The sequence below is a fragment of the Rhinopithecus roxellana genome, chromosome 8 (assembly GCF_007565055.1).
Source record: "Rhinopithecus roxellana isolate Shanxi Qingling chromosome 8, ASM756505v1, whole genome shotgun sequence".
Lineage (NCBI taxonomy): Eukaryota > Metazoa > Chordata > Mammalia > Primates > Cercopithecidae > Rhinopithecus > Rhinopithecus roxellana.
In genome coordinates this window covers 7,160,088-7,185,031 of record NC_044556.1, presented here as the reverse complement: position 1 = coordinate 7,185,031, position 24,944 = coordinate 7,160,088, and the positions used below count along the sequence as shown (strand labels likewise).

Genomic DNA, 24,944 nt, shown 5'->3' with positions numbered 1-24,944 from the left:
GGCGCCGCCACCCCTGCGAGAGTTTCTATTAGAACCTGAAGCCCGGGAGCCGGGGCGGGGCCCGTCCGTCAGGAGTCCGAGGGCGCCCTCTGGCGGCAGAGCGGAGGCCGGCGGGGTCGACCACTGAAGGGAAGACAAGGCGGTGACTGGGGCGACAACTTGCAGAAAGAGGGGCGTGATATTTAGGACACGCAGCAGAGGCTGGGGTCCCCATCTGTACCCTGCAGCATCTGTCACTCCTGAACATGTAAACGCACACAGGCATACACACATGCAAACACGCATCGGTTTGCTAGGGCTGCCTTGACAGGTACTACAGACCCGGCGGTGCAAACACCTGTTCATTCCAGCCCCAAGTCCCAGGCGAAGGTGTTGGCGACGCTAGGTCCTTCTGAGCCCAAAGGGACGCTGTCCCGGGCCTCTCCTGGTTCCTGGTGGTGACCGGCGTTCTCGGCTTGCTAAAGCGTCACCACGGTGTTCTTCCTGTGTGTGTCTGTGTCCAAATTTCCTTTTTTTGAGACAGTCTTGCTCTGTCACCCAGGCTGAAGTGCAGTGGTACGATCTCGGCTCACTGCAACCTGCAGCTCCCACTTCAAGCGATTCTCCCACCTCAGCTTCCCAAGTAGCTGGGATTACAGATGCGCGGCACCACGCCCGGTGAATTTTTTGCATTTTTAGGAGGGACGGGGTTTCACCACATTGGCCAGGCTGGTCTTGAACTCCTGACCTCAGGTGATCTGCCTGCCTCAGCCTCCCAAAGTGCTGGGATTACAGGTGTGAGCCACCGCTCCCCACAAACCTCTATGTCTTTTTTTCTCCAGATGGAGTCTTGCTCTGTCACCCAGGCTGGAGTGCAGTGGTGCAATCTCAGCTCACTGCAACTCAGCCTCCCAGGTTCAAGCGATACTCCTGCCCCAGCCTCCCGAGTAGCTAGGATTACAGGCGTGGGCCACCATGCCTGGCTAGTTTTTTGTGTTTTTAGTAGAGACAGAGTTTCACTATGTTGGCCAGGATGGTCTTGAACTCTGGACCTCAGATGATTTGCCCACCTTGGCCTCCCAACGTGCTGGGATTACAGGCGTGAGCCACCGCATCTGGCTGAAGGTTGCTTTTTACTTAGGGCCAGTGACACTGGCTTTCCATTTGTGCAAGCTTCCTTTTTTGCTGTTGTTGTTGGGAGCAGGGACAGAGTCTTGCTCTGTTGCCAGGCTGGAGTGCAGTGGCATGATCTTGGCTCACTGCAACCTCCGCCTCCTGGGTTCAAGCGATTCTCCTGCCTCAGCCTCCTGGGTAGCTAGAACTACAGGCGCCCGCCACCACGCCTGGCTAATTTTTGTATTTTTAGTTGAGGTGGGGTTTTACCAGGTTGGCCAGGATGGCAGGGTCCTGGGCACATTTGGCTCGGAGCACCCGGGGGCCTGGGTGGAGAAGGTGCTGCAGCGCTTCATCCCGCCAGAGGCCATGTGCTCAGGAGTCCTTCAAGGAAGGAGACAGCCTGGGGGAACCACATGTGCTCACGCCACAAATGCAGCAGGTCCCTGGATCTAAGCGCAGAAACAGGTTTTTATTTCCAGGATATTTTCACATAACAAAACCCCAGCAATGCTGCAAGGGGGCCACAGACAGTGGGGAGGGTGGGGGTGGGCCTGCCAAGGGAGACTGTCTGCATCAGTGCAGCTGAGGGGCCGAGGAAGGGGGTACCTCTTGGCAGGTTGGCCGGGGGGCAGGACCTGAAGACCCTGAAGCATGGGCGTGGGACCCATGGGTGCTCCATCCTGGCTGCCGTCCACCGAGACACCACGGCCGCCTCGGGGAACCCAGCGGCATTCCGCACCAGCGAGAGGACTGGCCCACATCCCAGGGAAGGCCCCAGGCAGCAGGCGTCCCACGGCAACAGCATTCTGGGGGTGAACGGGTGGTGAGGGGCGGCAGCCTGGGGTGTCCAAAGTCGTGGTCAGAAAGTGCAGGAAATGAAGAAGAAAAAATTCCTTTTTGGCCCAACCGTTGTGAACGGTGCTGTGAAAATGTCTGGGGGAGGTGTTCTGGGGTGAGTCGGGGGGTGGAGGGGACAATTGTAGCCGCTGCCGGACCCCTCCATAAGGCACAGATTTGACGGGTCCCCTATCCTCATAAAAGGCCACTCCAGGCTGGGTGCGGTGGCTCACACCTATTATCCCAGCACTTTGGGAGGCCAAGGCAGATGGATCACCTGAGGTCAGGAGTACAAGATCAGCCTGGCCAACATGGTGAAACCCCATCTTTACTAAAAATAAAAAAATTAGCTGGGTACGGTGGCAGACACCTGTAACCCTAGCTACTCGGGAGGCTGAGGCAGGAAAACTGCTTGAACACGGCAGGCAGAGGTTGTAGTGAGCCCAGATCACATGACTGTACTCCAGCCTGGGCAACAGAGCAAAATTGTCTCAAAAAAAAAAAAACACACACACACACACACATACACACACAACACAAACGGCTGCTCCTGCAGGGCTCCAGCTGCTGGAAACCGGCTCTCTGCCGGTTTGCCGGGGTTAGGGAGCGGCTGTGCTCCCGGCCTGGCCTGGGTCCTGAATGCGGGGGCATGGACAGAGGGCCTGCCAGGGATCCCTGGTTCGGGGGGGCAGGAGGGTGGCCCCAGGACACCCTGGACCAGGAGCTCCCCAGGTATGGGGAACGTGGGGAGGGGGCGAAGCTGGAACCGCACAGATCAGGGGATGGAGGAGACAGCGAGGACTCGGCTAGGCACCAACCCCTCTATCACTGCAGAGGACCAGGAGCTGGCCCCGATGCCTCTTCTTAGTTCCGGCCAAGGGCATCTGCCCTGGTGATGGTGGGCAGCTGGTGTGAGATGGAGCTCCCCATCAGAGCTGCTCCGGCCTCAGCGCCAGCAGCTCTGGGAGGACCGGAGGGCGGCCGACCTGCTGCCACCTGTCCCCCCGAGTCAGGCCTCAAGACCTGAAGACAAGGCCATACCGGCCGTGCAGTGCACGGCAGGTGACCACACATTTCCGGGAGCAAGAGGGTGTCCTGTGGACGGCAGAGGCCGAGGGCCACTGGGGAGTGCTTGCAAGGAACTCTGCTCTCGGATGAGATGAACGCGGGTTCTGTGGCCCTGGCAAGAGGGGTGTGGTCCATGGCCACCACCGGCTTCCACCATCCCAGCTGGAGGGATGGGGCCCCAGGTACTCCCAGCCCTCAGGACCAGGGGTAGCAGCAGGAATGAAGGGGAGGAGGTGGTGGACGGTAGCGGCAGGGCTGGCTCTAAGGCCACTGGCCACCGCCTGGGTAGCTTGGCACAGTGGGGTACTCGGGCAGGCTGTTGCCTGAGAAGTTGTTGTACTGGGCCTCCCTTGATGGCGGGTTCCGCCAAGTGCCCGCGCTCCACTCCGTCTGTGCCTTCTGGAAGCTGCCACCGGCCCCTCGGTAGATCCTGTGCACCTGCAATGACAGAGGACAGGGAGTCAGAGAACAGAAAATGAGCGTGGCGGCTGGGCATGGGGACTCACGCCTGTAATCCCAGCATTCTGGGAGGCTGAGGCAGACTGCCTGAGCTCTGGAGTTCAAGACCAGCCGAGTAACACGGTGAAACCCTGTCTCTGCACGCCACTGCACTCCAGCCTGGGGGACAGAGTGAGACACCGTCTCAAAAAAAAAAAAAATTATTCAGGCGTGATGTCGAGCGCCTGTAATCCCAGCTACTTGGGAGGCTGAGGCAGGAAAATCGCTTGAACCCATGAGGCAGAAGTTGCAGTGAACCGAGATTGTGCCACTGCACTCCAGCCTGGGCAACAGAGCGAGACTCCGTCACCAAAAATAAAAAAAAAAAACTGGACGCGGTGGCTCATGCCTGTAAACCCAGCACTTTGGGAGACTGAGGCGGGCAGATCACGAGGTCAGGAGCTCAAGACCACCCTGGCTAATCCGGTGAAACCCCGTCTCTACTAAAAATACAAAAAATTAGACGGGCGAGGTGGCGGCGCCTGTAGTCCCAGCTACTCAGGAGGCTGAGGCAGGAGAATGGCATGAACCCGGGAGGCAGAGCTTGCAGTGAGCAGAGATCGCACCACTACACTCCACCTGGGCGACAGAACGAGACTCCATCTCAAAAAAAAAAAAAAAAAGACGTTTTGCTGTAACTGAACACTTGTGTTAGGAGCCTAGCTCAACACTTCTGCTATCTTCTGACGGAAAGCCAGGAATCTGCAAGGGGCCCCATCCTCACTGACAGGACAGCTCCCGCCTCAGCTCTTCCTGCAAACACTGCGGTTGACACACAACCCCTGCTTCCCTCTGGAGTCTGGAATCCCAGCCCGGGGGACCATGGGGAACCTGGGTGCTGGGTCCCTGGGAGTGTCCCTGGTGGCAGCGCCCCCAGCTGTCATCCCAACTCACTGCTGGGGATGAAGTGCGGCCTGCGTGACACCGCGGGGAGAGGGCCTGGCTCCCCGACGTTCACCCACCTGAGACAGTTAGGTGATAAGGTTCATGGAAAAAGTGTAAGGGTTCGATGTCCCAAAGCTGAGGACTCACCTTCATGATCGCGATGGCCATCAGGGCAGCCGACACGGAGAACATGATGGCCGGAAGCAGCATGACCACAGCAGCGCCTGGGCTTTCCTGGAAGAACCCAATTGCCGACAGCCAGCCGCTGCAAGGGACAAGAGAGTGTGTGGGTGCCTGCACACCTGCCAGATGAGGGCCCATGGTCCTCCCCATGTAAAGAGCTGTGGCCAATCAACAAGGAGTGCACAGCTCATACAAGAACCACTGAGTGACCAAGAAACATAAAGTGACACTGAGGCACCAACTTCTACACATGAACACGACCTTATCCCTCCACCACTGCAACAGTGAGCCGAGCGTGCAGGGGATAGAGACCAGTACTCCCCCATTAGTTTCCCTCAGTGAGTCTGGTGGGTACCAGCCAAGGAAAGACTCAAACCTCACTCCCCATGCCCCATAGAGCCTGCTACTAAGAACCCAGCCTACGGCAACTGTGTCTAATGACGGGAGCTGCCGAAACCTACATCTGCGTGTCCGGGAGCAACGCGGGTGGGAAATCTGCCACCACCACCCGGTGGAGCATTGAGGGGCCATTAAAAACAATAGGGAGGGAGGCCGAGACGGGCAGATCATGAGGTCAGTAGATCGAGACCATCCTGGCTAACACGGTGAAACCCCGTCTCTACTAAAAAATACAAAAAACTAGCTGGGCAAGGTGGCGGGCACCTGTAGTCCCAGCTACTTGGGAGGCTGAGGCAGGGGAATGGCGTAAACCCAGGAGGCGGAGCTTGCGGTGAGCTGAGATCCGGCCACTGCACTCCAGCCTGGGTGACAGAGCGAGACTCCGTCTCAAAAAAAAAAAAAAAAACAAAAAAAAACAATAGGGAGGGCCGGGCACAGTGGCTCACACCTGTCATCCCAGCACTTTGGGAGGCCGAGGAGGATGGATTACGAGGTCAGGAGATCAATATCATCCTGGCTAACACAGTGAAACCCCGTCTCTACGAAAAATACAAAAAATTAGCCGGGCGTGGTGGCGGGCGCCTGTAGTCCCAGCTACCTGGGAGGCTGAGGCAGGAGAATGGCGTGAACCTGGGAGGCGGAGCTTGCAGTGAGTCACGATCGCGCCAACGCACTCCAGCCTGGGTGACAGAGTGAGACTCCGTCTCAAAAAAAAAAACCAAAAAAAAAACCAGGGAGGCCGGGCGCAGGGGCTCACGCCTGTCATCCTAGCACTTTGGGAGGCCAAGGCGGGCGGATCACTTGAGGCCAGGAACTAGAGACCAGCCTGACCAACACGGTGAAACCCCGTCTCTACTAAAAATACAAAAATTAGCCAGGCATGAGGGCACACGCCTGTAATCTCAGCTGCTCAGGAGGCTGAGGCAAGAGGCTACAGTGAGCCAAGATCATGCCACTGCACTCCAAGGCCTGGGGGACAGAGCAAGACTGTCTCAAAAAAAAAAAAAAAAAAAAAAAACCCGAGGGAAAGCACTGCTTAGATCCGCCACCAGCGGGACACTGGGAAGGCCAGCACGCTCTGGGTCCCTCTGTGCAGGACCAGCCTCTGGGCATTGCACCTGTCTTTGAGACCCAGGATGCAGAAAACACAGTCATTTTCAGATTTTTGTCTAAACAGGTGATAAAACCACAGCGTTTAAAATTCAGGGAACTTGGCAGGGCATGGTGGCTCAAGCCTGTAATCCCAGCACTTTGGGAGGCCGAGACGGGCGGATCACGAGGTCAGGAGATCGAGACCATCCTGACTAACACAGTGAAACCCCGTCTCTACTAAAAAAATACAAAAAACTAGCCGGGCGTGGTGGCGGGTGCCTGTAGTCCCAGCTACTCGGGAGGCAGGAGAATGGCGTAAACCCGGGAGGCGGAGCTTGCAGTGAGCCGAGATCCGGCCACTGCACTCCAGCCTGGGCGACAGAGCGAGACTCCTTCTCAAAAAAAATAAAAATAAAAATAAAAATAAAATAAAATTCAGGGAACTTAAAGGCAGGCATGACGTACAGTCTCTCTCCTGCTGACTCCCCTCCCGGGCGCACAGGCAGCCCACAGGATCCACACATCAGGATGTGTTCAGGGAGCTTATGCACACACATGCATATGGCGTGACATGCACGCACACGCGGTACCCCCTGCTGCCACCCTGCCAGGTGCTGGCCTGTCCTGTGTCCGCCTGCTTGGAGCCTCCGCAGCATCACAGGCTTCATGGCCGTTGGGTCATTCATTCCTTTCTCTTTTTTTTTTTTTTTTTGGAGAGATGGGTCTCCCTATGTTGCCCAGGCCGGTCTGAACTCCTGACCTCAAGCAGTGATTCTCCTGCCTTGGCCTCCGAAGTGCTGGGATTATAGGCGTCTGGCCACCGTGCCTGGCCTCTTTTATTTTTTTAAAAAGTAAACCTCTGTTTGGATATAATTTTAGATTTATGAAAAGCGGCAAAGGCATTCGAGGACTCTCGCCACCCTCGCCAGCTTCCCACTGGCCGGCATCTCATCCCCGGCTGCAAGTGTCAGGACTAGGGAGGTGCCCGGCACACCGTCAGGCGGGCTGCACGCTCCGCTCAGAGGCTGCGGTGCCCGCTGATGTCCAATTGCTGGCGGGCTCCACTGGGGCCCCTGCTGCACCGTGTCCTCAGTGCATGGCTCCTGCCGCGTGGCCACCCTCACTGTCCACACAGCTAGGCCCCGCTGGGGGTCATTTCTCTGGGGTTTCCAGTCCTCTGCAACCACAGATGCTGCCGTGGCTCACAGCCTCAGGCGTGCGTCACCCCCGGGGAGGTGGCGCTGGCAGGGGGAGCAGGGCTGTCCCCTCTCGCCCCACAGGAGCACACTGACCACGGGGCTTCGTTAAGCCAACGGCGGACATGAAGTCGCCACGTGCTGTGATTTGACTTCTCCCATTACGAGGGGGCCGGGCTCGCCCCACAGGAGCACACTGACCACGGGGCTTCGTTAAGCCAACGGCGGACATGAAGTCGCCACGTGCTGTGATTTGACTTCTCCCATTACGAGGGGCCGGGCTCGCCCCACAGGAGCACACTGACCACGGGGCCTCGTTAAGCCAACGGCGGACATGAAGTCGCCACGTGCTGTGATTTGACTTCTCCCATTACGAGGGGGCCGGGCTCGCCCCACAGGAGCACACTGACCACGGGGCCTCGTTAAGCCAACGGCGGACATGAAGTCGCCACGTGCTGTGATTTGACTTCTCCCATTACGAGGGGCCGGGCTCGCCCCACAGGAGCACACTGACCACGGGGCCTCGTTAAGCCAACGGCGGACATGAAGTCGCCACGTGCTGTGATTTGACTTCTCCCATTACGAGGGGCCGGGCTCGCCCCACAGGAGCACACTGACCACGGGGCCTCGTTAAGCCAACGGCGGACATGAAGTCGCCACGTGCTGTGATTTGACTTCTCCCATTACGAGGGGCCGGGCTCGCCCCACAGGAGCACACTGACCACGGGGCCTCGTTAAGCCAACGGCGGACATGAAGTCGCCACGTGCTGTGATTTGACTTCTCCCATTACGAGGGGCCGGGCTCGCCCCACAGGAGCACACTGACCACGGGGCCTCGTTAAGCCAACGGCGGACAAGAAGTCGCCACGTGCTGTGATTTGATTTCTCCCATTACGAGGGGCCGGGCTCGCCCCACAGGAGCACACTGACCACGGGGCCTCGTTAAGCCAACGACGGACATGAAGTCGCCACGTGCTGTGATTTGATTTCTCCCATTACGAGGGGCCGGGCTCGCCCCACAGGAGCACACTGACCACGGGGCCTCGTTAAGCCAACGACGGACATGAAGTCGCCACGTGCTGTGATTTGACTTCTCCCATTACGAGGGGCCGGGCTCGCCTCGAGGGACCACTGGGTTTCTTGCTTGAGAGTGTCCACCTTCTGTCCAACTCGGGCAGGGACCACATGCTCCAGCTTCTCCCGTGACCTGCAGCAGAAGACGCTAGACTCTCATGAGGAGAGCCAAGTCGCTGCTGCCGCACTGCACGAGGGCTGAGGGGCCAGGGAGGTCTCTGAGGGTCATATGTGGGCACTCACCGCATGCCAGGATCTCAGGACCACCCAACACGGGCACAGGCCTGTCCACCCAGCTTAGCCTGGGAGAGCTGGGGAGGCACCGGGGAGGCGGCTCGCAGGAGGCACCGGAGCCCAGGGAAGTGCCAGTGGGAGCGGGGCCAGCAGCTGTGGGCTCAGGAGGACTCAGAGGATGACGAGCAGCGCCTTGACCTGTGGCCACGGCCTCTGCAGGAGGGGGACGCACCCCACAGGCTGGCAGAGCTGGGAGCCCCAGGGACACCCTCACTAGGACTCTAACTCAGATCCCTGGGGCAATGTCACTCTGGCTCTCGGGGTGGCGGGGACAGACCAGCCTCAGTGGCACATCCGAGGGGTGCACCCACCACTGATCCCGGCCACCCTGGAGGGCCTGGCACCGGGCACAGGTGCAGGAGGGGAGAAGCCCACAGATCGAGGGGTCCTAAAGGGAGAGGAGTCACCATTCCGGGAAACCCGGGACCTTATGTGGGTTCTGATTTGAGCCCTGGCATGAGACCACCACGGTCCCGTGAGGCAGGCACCCCTGAATAGGAGCTTGCTAACGGGGGTCCGGGAAACCAAAGGCACCCACGGCTCTGTAAGCAGCATCACCTGTGGGGAGTTCCTGCCGTGCCAAGGACAAGGGAGACACGTCGGGGACGTGGGTGAGAACAGTCACTCTCTGCAACTGTGAATTCCAAATGATTCCAAAATAAAAAGCCTATTTAAAAAGCCACAAATCTGGCCGGGTGCGGGGGCTCACGTCTGTAATCCCAGCACTTTGGGAGGCTGAGGCAGGTGGATCATGAGGTCAGGAGTTTCAGACCAGCCTGGCCAACATGGTGAAACTCCGTCTCTACTAAAAATACAAAAATCAGCTGGGCATGGTGGCGGGCGCCTGTAGTCCCAGCTACGCGGGAGGCTGAGGCAGGAGAATTGCTTGAACCTGGGAGGCGAGGGTTGCAGCGAGCAGAGATCATGTCACTGCACTCCAGCCTAGGTGAGAGAGAGAGACTCCATCTCAAATAATAATAATAATAACAATAATAATAACAAAAGGCCAGGTGCAGTGGCTCACGCCTGTAATCCTAGCATTTTGGGAGGCCGAGGAGGGCGGATTGCCTGATCTCAGGAGTCCGATACCAGCCTGGACAACACGGTGAAACTCCGTGTTTCTACTACTAAAATACAAAAGAAATTAGCCAGGCGTGCTGGCAGGCGCCTGTAATCCCAACTACTCAGGAGGCTGAGGCAGGAGAATCTAGGAGGTGGAGGTTGCAGTCAGCAGAGATCGCACCACTGTACTCCAGCCTGGGTGACAGAGCAAGACTCCGTCTCAAAAACACAAAGGAGAAAAAAAGAAAACAAAAAAAAAGCCAGAAATGTAAGACACAAACATCAATGCTGAGAGCCTGGCAGCCTTAGAGAGTGATTGTGAGCTTCTCCGGTGTGGGGACAGCACCGGGTGTGTGTGTTTTCACAGACGTCTAGGTCTTCCTCCTGCAGCCATCCGTGCAAAAACATCAGCAGCCAGGAACTGGCTCCCAGACCCCAGATCGGGGGTGTGATCAACACTCGGGAGACAAGCCTGCTGGCTGGGTGCTGGCGAGGACGTGGGTGCTACCCGGGCGAGCTCGGACCCCTCCCTAAAAGAGCGCGTACAATCCCGAACCATGGCTGGGTGCTGGCGAGGACGTGGGCGCTGCCCGGGCGAGCTCGGACCCCTCCGTAGGAGAGCGCATACAATCCCGAACCAGCATGCTCCCGTGGCCTCCTGGCTTCCCAGCAGGCCCACACCCCGGCAGCTGACAGCTGAGCCGCGTCACATCGTCACATCCCCCACGCCCGTCAGAGAGAGGCTTACCACACGCCCCAGCCGGAGAAGCCAATCGCCTGGATGACGGTCAGGACAAACTGGGCTCCGAAGATGAAGAAAAATGTCATGAAATTAAAGGAGCTGTCGGCTCTAGGGAGGGACAGAAAACATGACAGTTACCACAGCCCTGGCTTCTCCCAGATGCACCTAGAGAGGAACGGGTCAGTCAGAGATGGCGAGAATGGAGACTCTATTTTATTCCTTTTTTTTTTTCTGAGACGCAGTCTCGCTCTGTCGCCCAGGCTGGAGTGCAGTGGCCCAATCTCAGCTCACTGCAAGCTCCGCCTCCCAGGTTTACGACATTCTCCTGCCTCAGCCTCCCGAGTAGCTGGGACTACAGGCGCCCGCCACCTCGCCCGGCTAGTTTTTTGTATTTTTTAGTAGAGACGTGGTTTCACTGTGTTAGCCGGGATGGTCTCGATCTCCTGACCTCGTGATCCGCCCGTCTCGGCCTCCCAAAGTGCTGGGATTACAGGCTTGAGCCACCGCACCCGGCCTGTATTCTTTAGTAAAGATGGCGTTTCACCGTGTTAGCCAGGATGGTCTCCATCTCCTGACCTCGTGATCCGCCCGTCTCGGCCTCCCAAAGTGCTGGGATTACAGGCTTGAGCCACCGCGCCCGGCCTTTTATTTTTTTGAGATAGAGTCTCGCTCTGTCACCCAGGGTGGAGTGCAGTGGTGCGATCTTGGCTCACCACAAGCTTTGCCTCTCGGGTTCAAGCGATTCTCCTGCCTCAGCCTCCTGAGTAGCTGGGATTACAGGCGCCCGCCACCACGTCCCGCTATTTTTATATTTGTAGTAGAGATGGGGTTTCACCATGTTGGCCAGGCTGGTCTTGAACTCCTGACCTCAGGTGATCCGCCTGCCTTGGCCTCCCAAAGTGCTGGGAGTACAGGCGTGAGCCACCGCACCCAGCCAAAATTACTGAAAGCAAAACAAAACAGACAGTAGTTGGCTTCGGCTTGTGGGCCACAGTTTGCCACCCCTGGATGTGAACTGTCTGTCACACTGGGCAAAGAAAGGGACAGCTCCTCACAGCTGGACTGGAACTGGGGTACAAAGTGGGCCCAGGTTCCCTCCGGGTGCAGGCAGCCCCGGCAGCTCTGCTCACCGGAAGGCCTTGTAGGCCGGCCGGAACCAGCACACGTAGCCGCAAGGCGTGAACAGGAGCAGCCACACGAAGGCCAGGCCGAAGTTGGTCCCTGAGCCTCCGCCGATCCACCAGGCCAGGCAGGCGATGAGGTTGACGCCGAGGGTGGCGCAGTAAACTGCGAAGAGAGGGAGGACAGATGAGCAGGCACGGGGGGGTGTGGCCGTTGGAAAGCATGCTGCCCAGCAATGGGGCACCCACTGTCCACTTCCCCAGCCTGGTGACCCCACGTCAAGGATGAACTGTGCAAGCCGGGACACTGGGGCCTGGGGCCTGGACACCCGCCTCGTTCACCGCCGGTGAACCACCGGGCCTAGGACGACTGGGGTGGAAGTGGGTCCCAGACGGGCTGCCCCTGCCCGAATGCTCCCTCCCTCCGGCAGCCCCGCCTCTTGCCTCCCACCCTGGGGCGCACCAGGCACACTCACACATCCACAGCCGGTAGATTCTCTTCACCAGGACCTGGTGCTCCACCGGGATCTCGTCAGAGAAGTTCTGGTAGAAGCAGGGCTTCAGGGGGATGAACTTGGGCAGCGGCGGGAAGTTGTTCTCCTTTTCTGTAGGGACAGAGAACCCACGGACAGAACCAGACTTTGTCTCCTGAAGGAGGCCCCACCTCATCCCTTTCACCCACAGCTGTGTTGCCTCTGATGAACCAGACTTTGTCTCCTGAAGGAGGCCCCACCTCATCCCTTCCACCCACAGCTGTGTTGCCTCTGATGGCAGAAGGGACTCTGCAGTTGGGATTGACGGCAGGACCCTGAGGCAGGAGAGGGTCTGGATGATCCGGGGCCCCGTGTCCTCACGGCAGCCTCACAAGAGGAGGCGGGAGGGTGGGAGTCAAGAAGGGATGGGAAGAGGCTGCGCTGAGGCTGTGAAGGGGGAGAAAGGGGCCCTAAGCGGAGGGATGCGGGCGCCTCTGGATGCTGGGAAAGGCGGGAACCAGCTTCTTGCCTGGAATCCCCAGGAGGGCCCAGCTCTGCCTATAGCTTGATTTTAGCATTTCTGGTCTCCAGAACTGTCAGATGACAGATTTCATCGTTTTAAGAAACTAAGTTTATGAAATTTTTTTTTTTTTTTTTTTTTGAGACGAAGTCTTGCTCTGTCTCCCAGGCTGGAGGGCAGTGGTGCGATCTCGGATCACTTCAGCCTCTGCCTCCCAGGCTCAAGTGATTCTCCTGCCTCAGCCTCCCAAGTAGCTGGGATTACAGGCGCCCACCACCATGCCTGGCTAATTTTTGGATTTTTCTTTTTAGTAGAGACGGGGGTTTCACCATGTTGGCCAGGCTGGTTTTGAACTCCTGACCTCAAATCATCCGCCCACCTCTGCCTCCCAAAGTGCTGGGATAACAGGTGTGAGCCACTGCGCCCCGCCGAAATTTTTTAATTTATGTGTCACCCTTTATGCCATGCTAATCTTTGTAGCCCTCCTCCACGTTGAGTGTAGGTGCGGCCGCAGCAGGCTGCATTTAGCATCATTCCCTCCAGCAGGCACGGGACGCCAACATGCAGGCTCAGAGTCCGCACACTGCAGGGAGGCTGTGGCCTGAGGACGCTTCCGTTCCCTGTGGCTGCTGTGAGAAAGCACCACCACCTGGCAGGCTTAAAACAACAGAAACTGCCGGGCGTGGTGGCTCAAGCCTGTAATCTCAGCACTTTGGAAGGCCGACACAGGCAGATCATGAGGTCAGGAGATCGAGACCATCCTGGCTAACTGGTGAAACCCTGTCTCTACTAAAAAATACAAAAAACTAGCCGGGCGAGGTGGCGGCGCCTGTAGTCCCAGCAACTCGGGAGGCTGAGGCAGGAGAATGGCGTAAACCCGGGAGGCAGAGCTTGCAGTGAGCTGAGATCCGGCCACTGCACTCCAGCCTGGGCGACAGAGCGAGACTCCACCTCAAAAAAAAAAAAAAAAACAAACAAACCACACACAGAAACTGCTCAGGCATGGGGGCTCCCACCTGTGACCTCAGCACGTCTAGAGGCTGAGATAGGAGGGTCGCTGGAACCTAGGAGTTGCAGATCAGCCTGGGCAACCTAGTGAGATTCCAACTCTACAAAATATGCAACAATTAGCCACGCATGGTGGTGCGTGCCTGTGGTCCCAGCTTCTCGGGAGGCTGAGGCGGGAGGATCGCTTGAACCCGGGAGGTTAAAGCTGCAGTGAGCTATGGTCACAGCACTGCACTCCAGTCTGGGAGACATACCCAGACCCTGACTCAAAACAAAACAAAGAACACAACGGATATTTATCTGCTAATAGTCCTGGAGACCAGAAATCTGAGATCAAGGTGTCTCAGGACCACGCTCCCTCTGTCGGGTCCAGGGAAGGGGCCTTCCTTCCTCTCCCAAGCAGCTTCTGGGGGCTCCTGGCACCCTTGGCTCATGGCCGCATAGCTCTGGCCTCTGCCTCCATCTCCACAACACCTCCTCCTGTCTCCTCATCTTTTTTTTTTCTTTTGAGATCGAGTCTCACTCTGTTGCCCAGGCTGGAGTGCAGTGGCGTGATCTCGGCTCACCACAAGCTCCGCCTCCCGGGTTCAGGCGATTCTCCTGCCTCAGCCTCCCACGTAGCTGGCACTACAGGTGCCGCACCACCACGCCCGGCTAGTTTCTGTATTTTCAGTAGAGGCAGGATTTCACTATGTTGTCCAGGCTGGTCTCAAACTCCTGAACTCATGATCCACCCACCCTGGCCTCCCAAAGTGCTGGGATTACAGGCGTGAGCCACCACCCCCGGCCCATCTCTTCTTATAAACACGGCAGGCATTGGGCTGAGGGCTCGCCCTGCTCCAGTACCTCATCTTAACTCCATCGCCTCTGCAAAGGCCATATTCCCAAATGAGGTCCCACTCACACGTTCCAGGGGTTGGGAAGGGAACACAGCCCTTGGGGGACTCAGCGTGGCACTGGGAGACCCCCAGGAGCTTCTGGTCAGCCAGCACTACCTAAGGAAGTGTCCCTGGGTGCCTGTGAGGGCCAGATATGAGCCAGATGGCAAGAGGTCCCATCCTCAGGGGCTTGCGCCCCACTGGGGAAGGCTGCCAGTAAATGAGTGGGTGAGGGACCCCGGGGCACACGAGAACACGCCAGCTGCTATAAGGAAAGAACAGCTGCAACAGCAGGGGCACCCGGCTGGGCTGGGCTTCGGGTCAGTGAGGCGTCGGAGCAGATACACAGGCGGCTCTGCTGCCCTTTGCCCCTAGCAGAGGTGTTACTCTGGCTGTGCTGGGCTGTGGGACCCGAGGAGTCAGAGGCCACACGGGCCAAGAGGACACTGTGTGCCAATGGCCAGGACCAAGGGCTCCTGTGGGAACTGCCGGCATCTCCCTCCCGCCCACGCTGCTGGGGGCTCCCAGGCAGGCAGGACTCACCTGACATCTCGGTTTCACCGACTGGCGCAGGCTGAAGCCTGCAGCCGCCTGGAAGGAAGACAGTGACAGTCAGGGAACCCCAAGATACCCTGGGCAGAGGGCTAACCACCCACCCACTGTGGCTGAAAAGCCCTTCATCGTGCCCTCTACTCTGGGCACAGCAGTGGGCTGAGCGGGAACCATAGGCCTGACTTGTCCCAATGTGTTAACCCACAGGTCCCCACCCCTCGGCTCCAGGGCACACCACCTATGCTGGCAAAAGGGGCAGAGCTGGCTGCAGCCCCTCCCACCCACTGCCCCAGCCAGGATGCCCCTCCCATGCTGTCCTAGGCCCTGGCGTCCCCCAATTCTCGGCTTCAGCCCACAAGGGGTGGGCGCCGCAAGGTGAGCGCTGCACAGCCTAGGACCCCATCACATCCACGTGGTACCCTGGCCCTTCTGAAAGGGGACTCCATGAGCTCACGCACCAGAGAAGCCCCACCCGGCCTGCCAGCCCCCCACGAGTGAGATCAAGCTGCTTCCATGATCCTAGCGGCGGACCTGCCATCGGGAGGTGGGCCAGCCCAGCAGAGGCATGCCTGGTGCCCATCGGGCATCACACCCCAGCAGGGTCTGAACCATCCCAGCTCCTGGCAAGGGAGCAGGCCTGAGGAGGCGGGCGTGGGGCCAGGAGCTGCCTCCCGCCCCCAGTCCAGGTGAAGCAGTTCCCAGGAACTGAGCCCTCCACACACAACCCATTCAGGGACATGCCATCGTGGGGTAAGGTACCCCGGATTCTTGGGAAAGGACATCCTCCTCTCCGCCCACCTCCCACCTCTCACTCCCTCCTCCCTGACTTCCTGCCCCTCAGGGGAAGGAGCTGAGCACCTGAGCACCAAGGAGGCCCAACCGCTGCCTCCACCACTCAACTGGGCACGCCTCTGCGGCTCCCACCTCCTCACGCCACGCTGTGGCTCTGGCCACATCAGGGACCCTCCAGCCCACCTCGGTCCCATCCCCAGGCACGGACTCCCCCACTGCAGGGCTGGTGGGCTCCTGGCCAGCAGCGGTGTTCTGTCCGCTGCATGAGCTCTCCAGGCAGAGCCCCCACTTGCCATATCCCCTCCCCCACGGGCTGGGGGCTCAGGGCAGGCTTGTCTGAGGGCCGAGCTACACCCACGTGGTCAGGCAATGGACACTTGCCCGGCGGACCCACAGGTCCTGCTCCAAGTTCTGCAAAAACGGCTCCAGTCTTTACTGTGCTACGACCGACGGGCATCTGACGGGCATCAGCCCTTTGGGTTTCCCTGTTGCCACTTGTGAAGGACAGTAAATGCCAGGGCCCCTCCTTCAGATCCGTGGCCCATAGGCTATGCCTGGTGTCCACGCACCTGGGCCAGGCACGCCTGGAACCATTGGCACTCCAGAAGCGGGTAAGGAGGCAGCAGCTGGGGGTCTTGCTCTACCAGCCCAGGCCTCTGACCACACCGGCTCAACAGGTCCCCTCCTGTTGAGCCACCAGGCCCTGTACAGACCCCACCCCACCCGGGACCCTGACCACCAAGGCACCCACCTGCCAGCAGACACGCATTTGGTTTTAAGCTGTTTATTTCCCCATCAGAGCTTTTTCCTGGCCCGCGAGACAGGGGATAACACAAAAGCTGCGAGGGCATCCGCAGAAGAGCCCCGCAAGCACAGGGGTGGCCCCAATGACTAAGTCCAGGAAGCTCGCTCCGCACGGAAGGCAGCACCCTGATTCCCGCTGGAGGTGGTGTGTGTCCTTGAAATCCAGACAGGCTTCTGCGAGAGAAATCGAGGACCGGAAGTCCAGGAGGGGCGGCCCCCGGCCAGCAGCAGGATGGGTCCGGAGGCAGGAGGGCGGCGCCTACGTGTCGGGGTCCAGCCAGCGGCACTCCTCCTCCAGCACCCCGCGGAACACCTGGAAGCGGTGGTTGAGGTCGGGCCGTGCGTGGATGCGGAAGCGGGTGCCCAGGGCGCCGTCAGGCGAGGGCGCACCGTAGAAGACGCGCAGGATGCGTGAGTGCACCAGCGCCATGGCGCACATGGCGCAGGGCTCGCGGGTCACGTACAGGTCGTAGCCGGTGCACACGTAGGGGAGACCATCCTCGTCTGCGTCCAGTTTACGCACGGCGCCTGCACGGACGGCCTGTGGGGCGGTGGCCGGGGCGAAGGAGCAGGCGGGGAACGGCCTGAAGTCGTAGGTGCCGTGGCCCTGGCCACGCGCCACGAGGTCCACGCACACCATGACGGCGTGCAGGAGGGGGTTGTCTGCGCTGCTGCAGTCGTGGCCGGTGGCCAGCACGCGGTCCGAGGCCGGGTCCACTACCACGGCCCCCACGGCCCGCAGGCCCCGCGCTGCCGCCCGCCGAGCCGCCCGCACCGCCCGCTCCATGTGGCTCTGCATGGCGGCGCGCTCCTGCGTGGAGAATAGCCTCCCAGCCAGGGCGCTGGTCACCTGCTTGTCCTCGTGGAAGGACGTGGGCCAGTGGGCCCGGGCCTCCTCGAACTGGCCCCTGGTCAGAGGCGGCCGGGCGGGCACAGGCACCAGGAAGGGCTGCCCCAGGCCGCGGGGATCCACAGCCGGCCGTGGCAGGAGCTCAGCCAGCGAACGCGGGCCCGAGGCTGGCCCGGCCAGGCACAGCAGCATCTCCAGGGCGTGGGGGCTGCCGGCATCACGGCTGGGCCGCACCCGCTTGAGGTGAGGCTGGGCGGGGAGCGGGTGCAGGGCCGACACCTCCTTCAGGAGGCGTGAGGTCTGGCGCTTGTCCAGGATGGGCGCGGCGTAGGCCAGCACCAGCTCCACGTTCCCCGACTGCTTCTCGGACAGGACAGGCAGGGCCTGCCACGGCGCCGCCTCAGGCTCTGGGCTCCCGGCCTCCAAGCACTTGGGCTGCTCCACGAGGCCCGGGGCGGGCTCCATCCTCAGCGATGTCGACTGTGGGAGACAGAGACGGGAGCAGAGGATCATCCGGCGGCTGCGGGCGGCTGGGGAGTGCGTCCCAGGAGGCCGTGGCTCCACGAGGCAGGGCGTGCTGCCGCCAAAGCTGAGGCTAGTCTGAGGGCTCCGGCCCAGGTCACCGCATCAGGGCTACACTCCCTCATGTCCTGCTAACCCCTGGTTTGCAGAGTTTAAACAGCCATTGGTTTTTAAAAACGAAGATGCAATTAACCTACCAGAAGACAGGTTTTTTTTTTTTTTTTTTTTTTTTTTGACAGAGTCTCGCTGTCGCCCAGGCAGGAGTGCAGTGGCGCAATCTCAACTCGCTGCAACCTCCACCTCCCAGGTTCAAGCGATTCTCATGCTTCAGCCTCCCCAGTAGCTGGGATTACACACCACCACGCCCGACTAATTTTTTTGCATTTTTAGTAGAAATGGGATTTCACCACGTTGTTCAGGCTGGTTTCGAACTCCTAACCTCACGTGATCCACCCACTTTGGCCTCTCAAAGTGGTGGGATTACAGGTATGAGTCACTACGCCCGGCCAAGACAGGTCATTTTCAAAAGTGCAATTCGTGGCTAGGTGCCAGCGGCTCACGCCTGTAATCCCAGCATTATGGGAGGCCGAGGTGGCAGGATCACTTGAGCCCAGGAGTTTAAGACCAGCCTAGGCAACGTAACAACACCCCATTTCTACTAAATATCAAAAAATTAGCTGGGTGTGGTGGCACACACCGGTGGTTTCAGCTACTTGAGAAGCTGAAACAGGAGGATCACTTGAGCCCGGAAATTCAAGTGAGCTACAATCATGCCACTGTACTCCAGCCTAGGTGACAGAGCAAGACACTGTCTCAAAAAACAAAAACAAAAACAAAAAAACAAAACAAAACTCAGGCATGGTGGCTCATGCCTATAATCCCAGCACTTTGGGAGGCCGAGGCAGGCGGATCACGAGGTCAGGAGATCGAGACCATCCTGGCTAACATGGTGAAACCCCGTCTCTACTGAAAAATACAAAGAATTGGCCAGGTGTGGTGGCACGCGTCTGTAATCCCAGCTACTCCGGAGGCTGAGGCAGGAGAATTGCTTGAACCTGGGAAGCAGAGGTTGCAGTATGCCGAGATCATGCCACTGCACTCCAGCCTGGTGACAGAGTAAGACTCTCTCTCTCAAAAAAAAAAAAAAAAAAAAACCCTCAAAAACCAAAAACAATCAAGTGTCCTATTTAGTGGCTCTTAGTATGCTTGGAGTTGTGCAACCATCACCACTATAAAATTCCAGAACGTTCCATCACCCCCAAGAGAAAACTTGTCTCACCACCCCACAACACACACAGCAATCCAGGCAACCACTGATGTGATCTCTGCATCTCCAGAAGCCACGGCCTGGAAGCACAAGCCGTGGAGAGGCAGCGCCTGGCTTCCAGACAGAAGGGCCATGTGGCCAGGAACTGAGCAGGACCCTTGGTCCCCCGGCTGCAAAGTACTGAATTCTGCCGACACCTGCGTGAGCTGGAAGCAGATGCCACCCCTGTTGACCCTCCAGATGACAACACAGCCCTGGCCAACATCTGGGTTCCAGCCCGGTGAGACCCCACACAGAGGACCCAGCCACGTCACATTCAGGCCCCGACCCACAGAACCAGGAGCTGGCGGGTGTTGTATTAAGCCCACAGATGCACGGAGTCTGCTATGCAGTGACAGAAAGCAAGCATGCCAAGTGTGGGGGACACGGGGACACCTCCCGGAACGGCACACAGCCTGGCACTGACACAGAGCACCCACCTCCGGGTGGTTTCTGTAAACACTAGCCCCCTAGTTGTCCAAGGGCTAGGAAAAGAAAGACCTCAGAGGACAGGCCACGAAACATAAGCCCTGGAACACAGCCCCTCGCCTGGCGGGCCCGGCTTCCCATCCCTTCACCACATTCCTGCAGCCATGGTGGGCCCTGGCTCTTGGGTGGAGCAGGCAGCCACCAGGGTGTCCCTGCCTACTCAGTCACAGAGGAGGCCCTGGCCGGAGTGGGGCTGCGGGAAGAGCTTGGATCACCCCTGGGGCTCCTGCTAACATCCCTGACTGCCAGGCAGCATGCCAAGGTGGCTCTTGGGTGAGAACCTCCCGGCCTGACATCACCAGCACCGCTACCATCCCTGCTGCTGGCACAGTTGAGGACAGGAGGTGGTAGGGCCACTCCATTGGAGAGGAAGGGCTGGCGGGGCTCCCGGCTCTCGGGATCGCCCCATGAGAGGGGAGCCTACCCTAGGCGGGCAGACAGCACAGCAGAGAAGCAGGCGTGGGGACAGCCAGCCTGCAGAGACTGCTCACAGGGCCCTGGGGGACAGGGCTTCTGGCTCCCACATCTCTGGCATCCACCCCCACCTGAACACCCCCACACCACTGTCTCAGCTGGCCAGCCCTCCCCGACCTGCATCTACCCCCACAGACTCGCACCACAGGCCTGAGGCTGGATTACAGGCATGAGCCACCACGCCCAACCCACATTATTTTTTGAGACAAAGAGTCTCACTGTGTTGCCCAGGCTGGAGTGCAGTGGCATGATCTCAGCTCACTGCAGCCTCCACTTCCCAGGTTCAAGCGATACTCCTGCCTCAGCCCCCCAGTAGCCAGGAATACAGCCCCAGTAGCCAGGAATACAGGCATGCACCACTGCACCAGCTAATTTTTTGTATTTTTGGTAGAGGCGGGGTTCTACCATGTTGGTCAGGCTGGTCTCCAACTCCTGACCTCAGGTGATCGACCCGCCTCGGCCTCCAAAAGTGCTGGGATTACAGACGTGAGCCACCCTGCCCGGCCCACATTTTTTAAAAGTATAAATTAGTTGGGCATGGTGGTGTGCACACGTAGTCCCAGCTACTCAGGAGGCCAAGGCGAGAGGATCACTTAAGCACAGGAGTTTGAGACCAACCTGGGTAACATGCAGAGACCCCGTTCCTTTTTTCAGATCAATAAATAATAACAAAATCCTAAAAACCTTACACCTGTGTGCTCACAGGTATTCTAGCAGACAGTACTGCCTCAGATGGTGCTGGGACTAAGCCACAGATGATCTTAAAACGACTCTGGATGATCCTGACCACTATCGCCCACCAGACTACACATCCCTGCTGGTGTGGACCACTCCTCCCGCAGGCAGGGATGTGTCTCTGCATAATTTCGCAGCCGCGCAGCTGTGCATTGCCCGAGATGCATTGCCCGGTTCATGCCTCAGCCGCCGGGGCGCCCCACAGTGGGGGGACCAGCAGCCAGTGGAACTCCGGGCCAGTGGACTTGGAGGGCACACTGAAGTGGCCCCAGCGCTGCCTGAAGCTCATGCGTTCAATGAAGCACAGAACCGGAAGCGCAGTGGGAGCCGGGAGCAGGAAGCGCAGAGGCAGAGCTAGGTGCTGCCGCTGCCCAAGGCCCTGTGCCAGGTGGGGCCCGTAGCAGTCCACTCGCTGGGCCCTCCCAAAACGCATACCACGCGCGACCAGGACCGCGAGGCCTGGCTGGGCCACAAACACTCCACTGTCTCCAGGGTAAAAGACAAACACAGCCTCGCTTGTCCCTCCAAGAGTACAACCTCTGTCTGAAGAAAAACAAACGACGCAGAGAGAAGGCAGCTGCCGGGACACTGCAGGCTGGGCCCGCCACGCCCTTGGAGGGCAGGTCAAAATCCTGGGACACTGCAGGCTGGGCCCCCTGCGCCGGTGGAGGGCACGTCAAAATCCCAGAACAGGCACTGTTCAGGCTGATTGACTGTCCCAGGCCAGGGCGGCCTCAACTGCCAGAGCAGCTCCTACCCACCCGCTGTGGTCCAGGGGGGACGACTCACTCCGGCAGGCAGTGCAGCGACTGCCCCCCAACAGCGGGGGGGCCACCTGATCCTCCCCCTACCACACACACCCAGAAGGCAGGCGACCATTGGGACCCCCAGGAGGGCAGGTCACCACCTCCTGGCTGCGAGGGCTCAGGCACCAGTCCTGATTCCTCCACGCCTCAGCTTCCACCCCTGTGAAATGGGAATTCCTGCTCTGCTTTTTTTTTTAAGGCAGGGCTGTCAGGCGCCTAAGAGAAAGTGGGGGGATGGAGGGGCCTGACCATCTCCAGTAGAATCCAGGAGGGGCCCTTGGAGGCAGTGACCCACAGCCCAGCCTGGAAGGCTGGGGAAGTAGGGGAGAGAACACGGAACAGAGGAACAGCTAATGCTCAGTGCCAGGGCACACCAATAGTCTGCGTGGGGGCTTCTTTTTTTTTTTTTTTTTTTTTTTGAGACAGAGTCTCACTCTGTCCCCCAGGCTGGAGGGCAGTGGCGTGATCTTGGCTCACCGCAACCTCTGCCTCCCTGGTTCAAGCAATTCTCCTGCCTCAGCCTCTCAAGCAGCTGGGACAACAAGTGTGCACCACTATGCCCAGCTAATTTTTTATATTTTTAGTAGAGGTGGGATTTCACCATACTGGCCAGGGTGGTCTCGAACTCCTGACCTTGTGATCTACCTGCCTAGGCCTCCCAAAGTGCTGGGATTTCAGGCGTGAACCACCATGCCCAGCCTGGGGCTTGTTTCTTTACACATATATATTTTGTTGCTTTTTTTTTTTTTTTTTTTTGTGAGACGGAGTCTCGCTCTGTCACCCAGACTGGAGTGCAGTGGCCGGATCTCAGCTCACTGCAAGCTCCACCTCCGGGGTTTACGCCATTCTCCTGCCTCAGCCTCCCGAGTAGCTGGGACTACAGGCGCCCGCCACCTCGCCCAGCTAGTTTTTTGTGGTTTTTTTTTTTTAGTAGAGACGGGGTTTCACCGTGTTAGCCAGGATGGTCTCGACCTCCTGACCTCGTGATCCGCCTGTCTTGGCCTCCCAAAGTGCTGGGATTACAGGCTTGAGCCACCGCGCCCGGCCTTTTTTTTTTTTTTTGAGATGGAGTCTCGCTCTGTCGCCCAGGCTGGAGCGCAGTGGTGCGATTCCAGCTCACTGCAAGCTCCGCCTCCTGAGTTCACACCATTCTGCTGCCTCAGCCTCCTTTGGGAGTAGCCAGAACCACAAGAGCCCACCACCATGCCCAGCTTTTTTTTTATTTTTAGTAGAGACAGGGTTTCAACCTGTTGGCCAGGATGGTCTTGATCTCCTGACCTTGTGATCCGCACGCCTTGGCCTCCCAAAGTGCTAGGATTACAGGCGTTAGCCACCAGGCCCGGTGCTATACATGTATACTTATTTATTTTGAGACAAGGTCTCACTCTGTTGCCCGGGCTGGAATGTAGTAGTGCCATCATAGTTCACTGCAGCCTCAACCTCCTGGGCTCAAGCAATCCTCCTGCCTCAGCCTCCCGAGTAGCTGAGACCATAAACGTGTGTCACCGTGCCTGAGTAATTAAAAAAAAAATTTTTGCTTTTTTTCCCCTGGCTGGCAGTGCGGAGGCCGCACGATGCCTGGAGTTACTGTAAAAGACGTGAACCAGCAGGAGTTCGTCAGAGCTCTGGCAGCCTTCCTCAAAAAGTCCGGGAAGCTGAAAGTCCCCGAATGGGTGGACACCGTCAAGCTAGCCAAGCACAAAGAGCTTGCTCCCTACAATGAGAACTGGTTCTACACACGAGCTGCTTCCACAGCGCGGCACCTGTACCTCCAGGGTGGCGCTGGGGTTGGCTCCATGACCAAGATCTATGGGGGACGTCAGAGAAACGGCGTCATGCCCAGCCACTTCAGCCGAGGCTCCAAGAGTGTGGCTCGCCGGGTCGTCCAAGCCCTGGAGGGGCTGAAAATGGTGTAAAAGGACCAAGATGGGGGCCGCAAACTGACACCTCAGGGACAGAGAGATCTGGACAGAATCGCCGGACAGGTGGCAGCTGCCAACAAGAAGCATTAGAACAAACCATGCTGGGTTAATAAATTGCCTCATTTGTAAAAAAAAAAAACAAAAAAAAACAAAAAAAAAACAAAAAAAAAATTTTTTTTTGTTTTTTTTTTGGGGAGTGAGTCTTGCTAGGTTGCTCAGGCTGGAGTACAATAGTGCCATCTTGGCTCACTGCAACCTCCACCTCCCAGTTTCAAGCGATTCTCCTGCCTCGGCCTCCTGAGTAGCTGGTTTCACAGGCGTACGCCACCACGCCCGGCTAATTTCTGTATTTTTGGCAGAGATGGAGTTTCACCCTGTTGATCAGGCTGGTCTCGAACTCCGGACCTAAGGTGATCCACCTGCCTTGGCCTCCTAAAGTCACAGGGTGAGGCACTGCGCCCAGACATCCTCGTTTCCAAGGAGTCGATCCTCTGTTTCTGGCCATCCTACAAGAAGGCCTTCTTTGCAAGACAGCGGGGAACCTCGGCCCTCGGAGTAGGGTGTGGAAGATAACTGGGGGCCTGTGATCAAAAAACCCGAAAAACTCGTATTCTAGGTAACTACGAGGAACGATGGTCAATTCTGGGGATGTACAAAGGACTAGGGGAATCTTCACGTAAAGGCAAACCAGAGCTGGCAAGGAAGGACGCGAAAGCGCCGGAAACCTGCGAGTGCGCGGTCCGAAGGCAGGGGACTGGCGGACTTGACCTGGCGAAGGACCACCGGAAGCAGCTGGAGCGTACGGGGTCTCCCGCCCGGGCCACAGTGGCACGCACGCGCAGAAAAGCGCTGGGCCCGGGGAAGCGCACTCCTGAGGCTCCCCCCCAGGCCAGCGCCGAGCGCACGCGCATTCCCGCCACCTCCCCACGACGCCCACCGGCCCGCCCGACACGCGCCCGAGGTTGGCCCGGGTCCCCCGTTTTCTCCCCATGAACGGCCGGCGCCCCTCACCGCCGAGACCCCCTGTGTTCGCCCCTACTTCCCTTCTGGGGAAGCCTGAGCCTGGAGAACCCGAGACCTCGGGGCCGCGCGCTTACCTGAGAGATCCGGGAGCGAGCGCAGCGCTTCGCCAAGTCTTAGCAACCGGCCCGGCGCGCCCCGCCCCGCCTCGCTTCGTCTCCGCCTGGCGCCGCGGAGCAAGACGGGAGCGTAGTTCCAGGGGCGGGGTCAGCGCGAGGCAAAGGCGGAGCAAGGACTACAATTCCCA

At 58.7% G+C, this 24,944-nt stretch overlaps 2 protein-coding genes and 1 pseudogene across 4 annotated transcripts; 1 reads left to right on the top strand and 2 right to left on the bottom strand.

Annotated features, from left to right (window-relative positions):
- Window positions 1-1,543: 1,543 nt before the first annotated feature.
- On the bottom strand, window positions 1,544-24,870 carry SCAMP4 (secretory carrier membrane protein 4). The gene is made up of 7 exons (XM_010374878.2): window positions 24,775-24,870; window positions 14,969-15,016; window positions 12,023-12,151; window positions 11,556-11,712; window positions 10,432-10,533; window positions 4,531-4,648; window positions 1,544-3,438 (listed from the first exon to the last, which is right to left on the bottom strand). The coding sequence occupies exons 2-7, from the start codon at window positions 14,973-14,975 to the stop codon at window positions 3,262-3,264; spliced, it is 690 nt and encodes a 229-aa protein (XP_010373180.1). The 5' UTR covers window positions 14,976-15,016; window positions 24,775-24,870; the 3' UTR covers window positions 1,544-3,261.
- ADAT3 (adenosine deaminase tRNA specific 3) lies at window positions 16,538-24,868 on the bottom strand. Of its 2 annotated transcripts, none has more exons than XM_030936095.1 (2): window positions 24,775-24,868; window positions 16,538-17,903 (listed from the first exon to the last, which is right to left on the bottom strand). In XM_030936095.1, the coding sequence occupies exon 2, from the start codon at window positions 17,886-17,888 to the stop codon at window positions 16,833-16,835; it is 1,056 nt and encodes a 351-aa protein (XP_030791955.1). In that variant the 5' UTR covers window positions 17,889-17,903; window positions 24,775-24,868; the 3' UTR covers window positions 16,538-16,832. The 2 variants fall into 2 exon arrangements, with proteins under 2 accessions (XP_030791955.1, XP_010373179.1); XM_010374877.2 differs by having other exon boundaries at window positions 16,538-18,083; window positions 24,775-24,831.
- On the top strand, window positions 23,297-23,767 carry LOC104671401 (annotated as a pseudogene). The gene has a single exon (XR_749281.2). The product of XR_749281.2 is annotated as a 40S ribosomal protein S19 pseudogene (transcript).
- Window positions 24,871-24,944: the final 74 nt, after the last annotated feature.

What these genes read in the sequence shown, in the direction of transcription:
- ADAT3 (XM_010374877.2), bottom strand. Translation starts at nt 17,936, where the DNA reads ATGATCCTCTGCTCCCGTCTCTGTCTCCCACAGTCGACATCGCTGAGG.
- SCAMP4 (XM_010374878.2), bottom strand. An exon ending in AATCTACCGGCTGTGGATGT is followed by an intron (nt 11,713 to 12,022) that starts GTGAGTGTGCCT and finishes CTCTCTTCGCAG; the next exon opens with TTTACTGCGCCACCCTCGGC. An exon ending in TTCTCCGGCTGGGGCGTGTG is followed by an intron (nt 4,649 to 10,431) that starts GTAAGCCTCTCT and finishes TGTCCCTTGCAG; the next exon opens with CGGCTGGCTGTCGGCAATTG.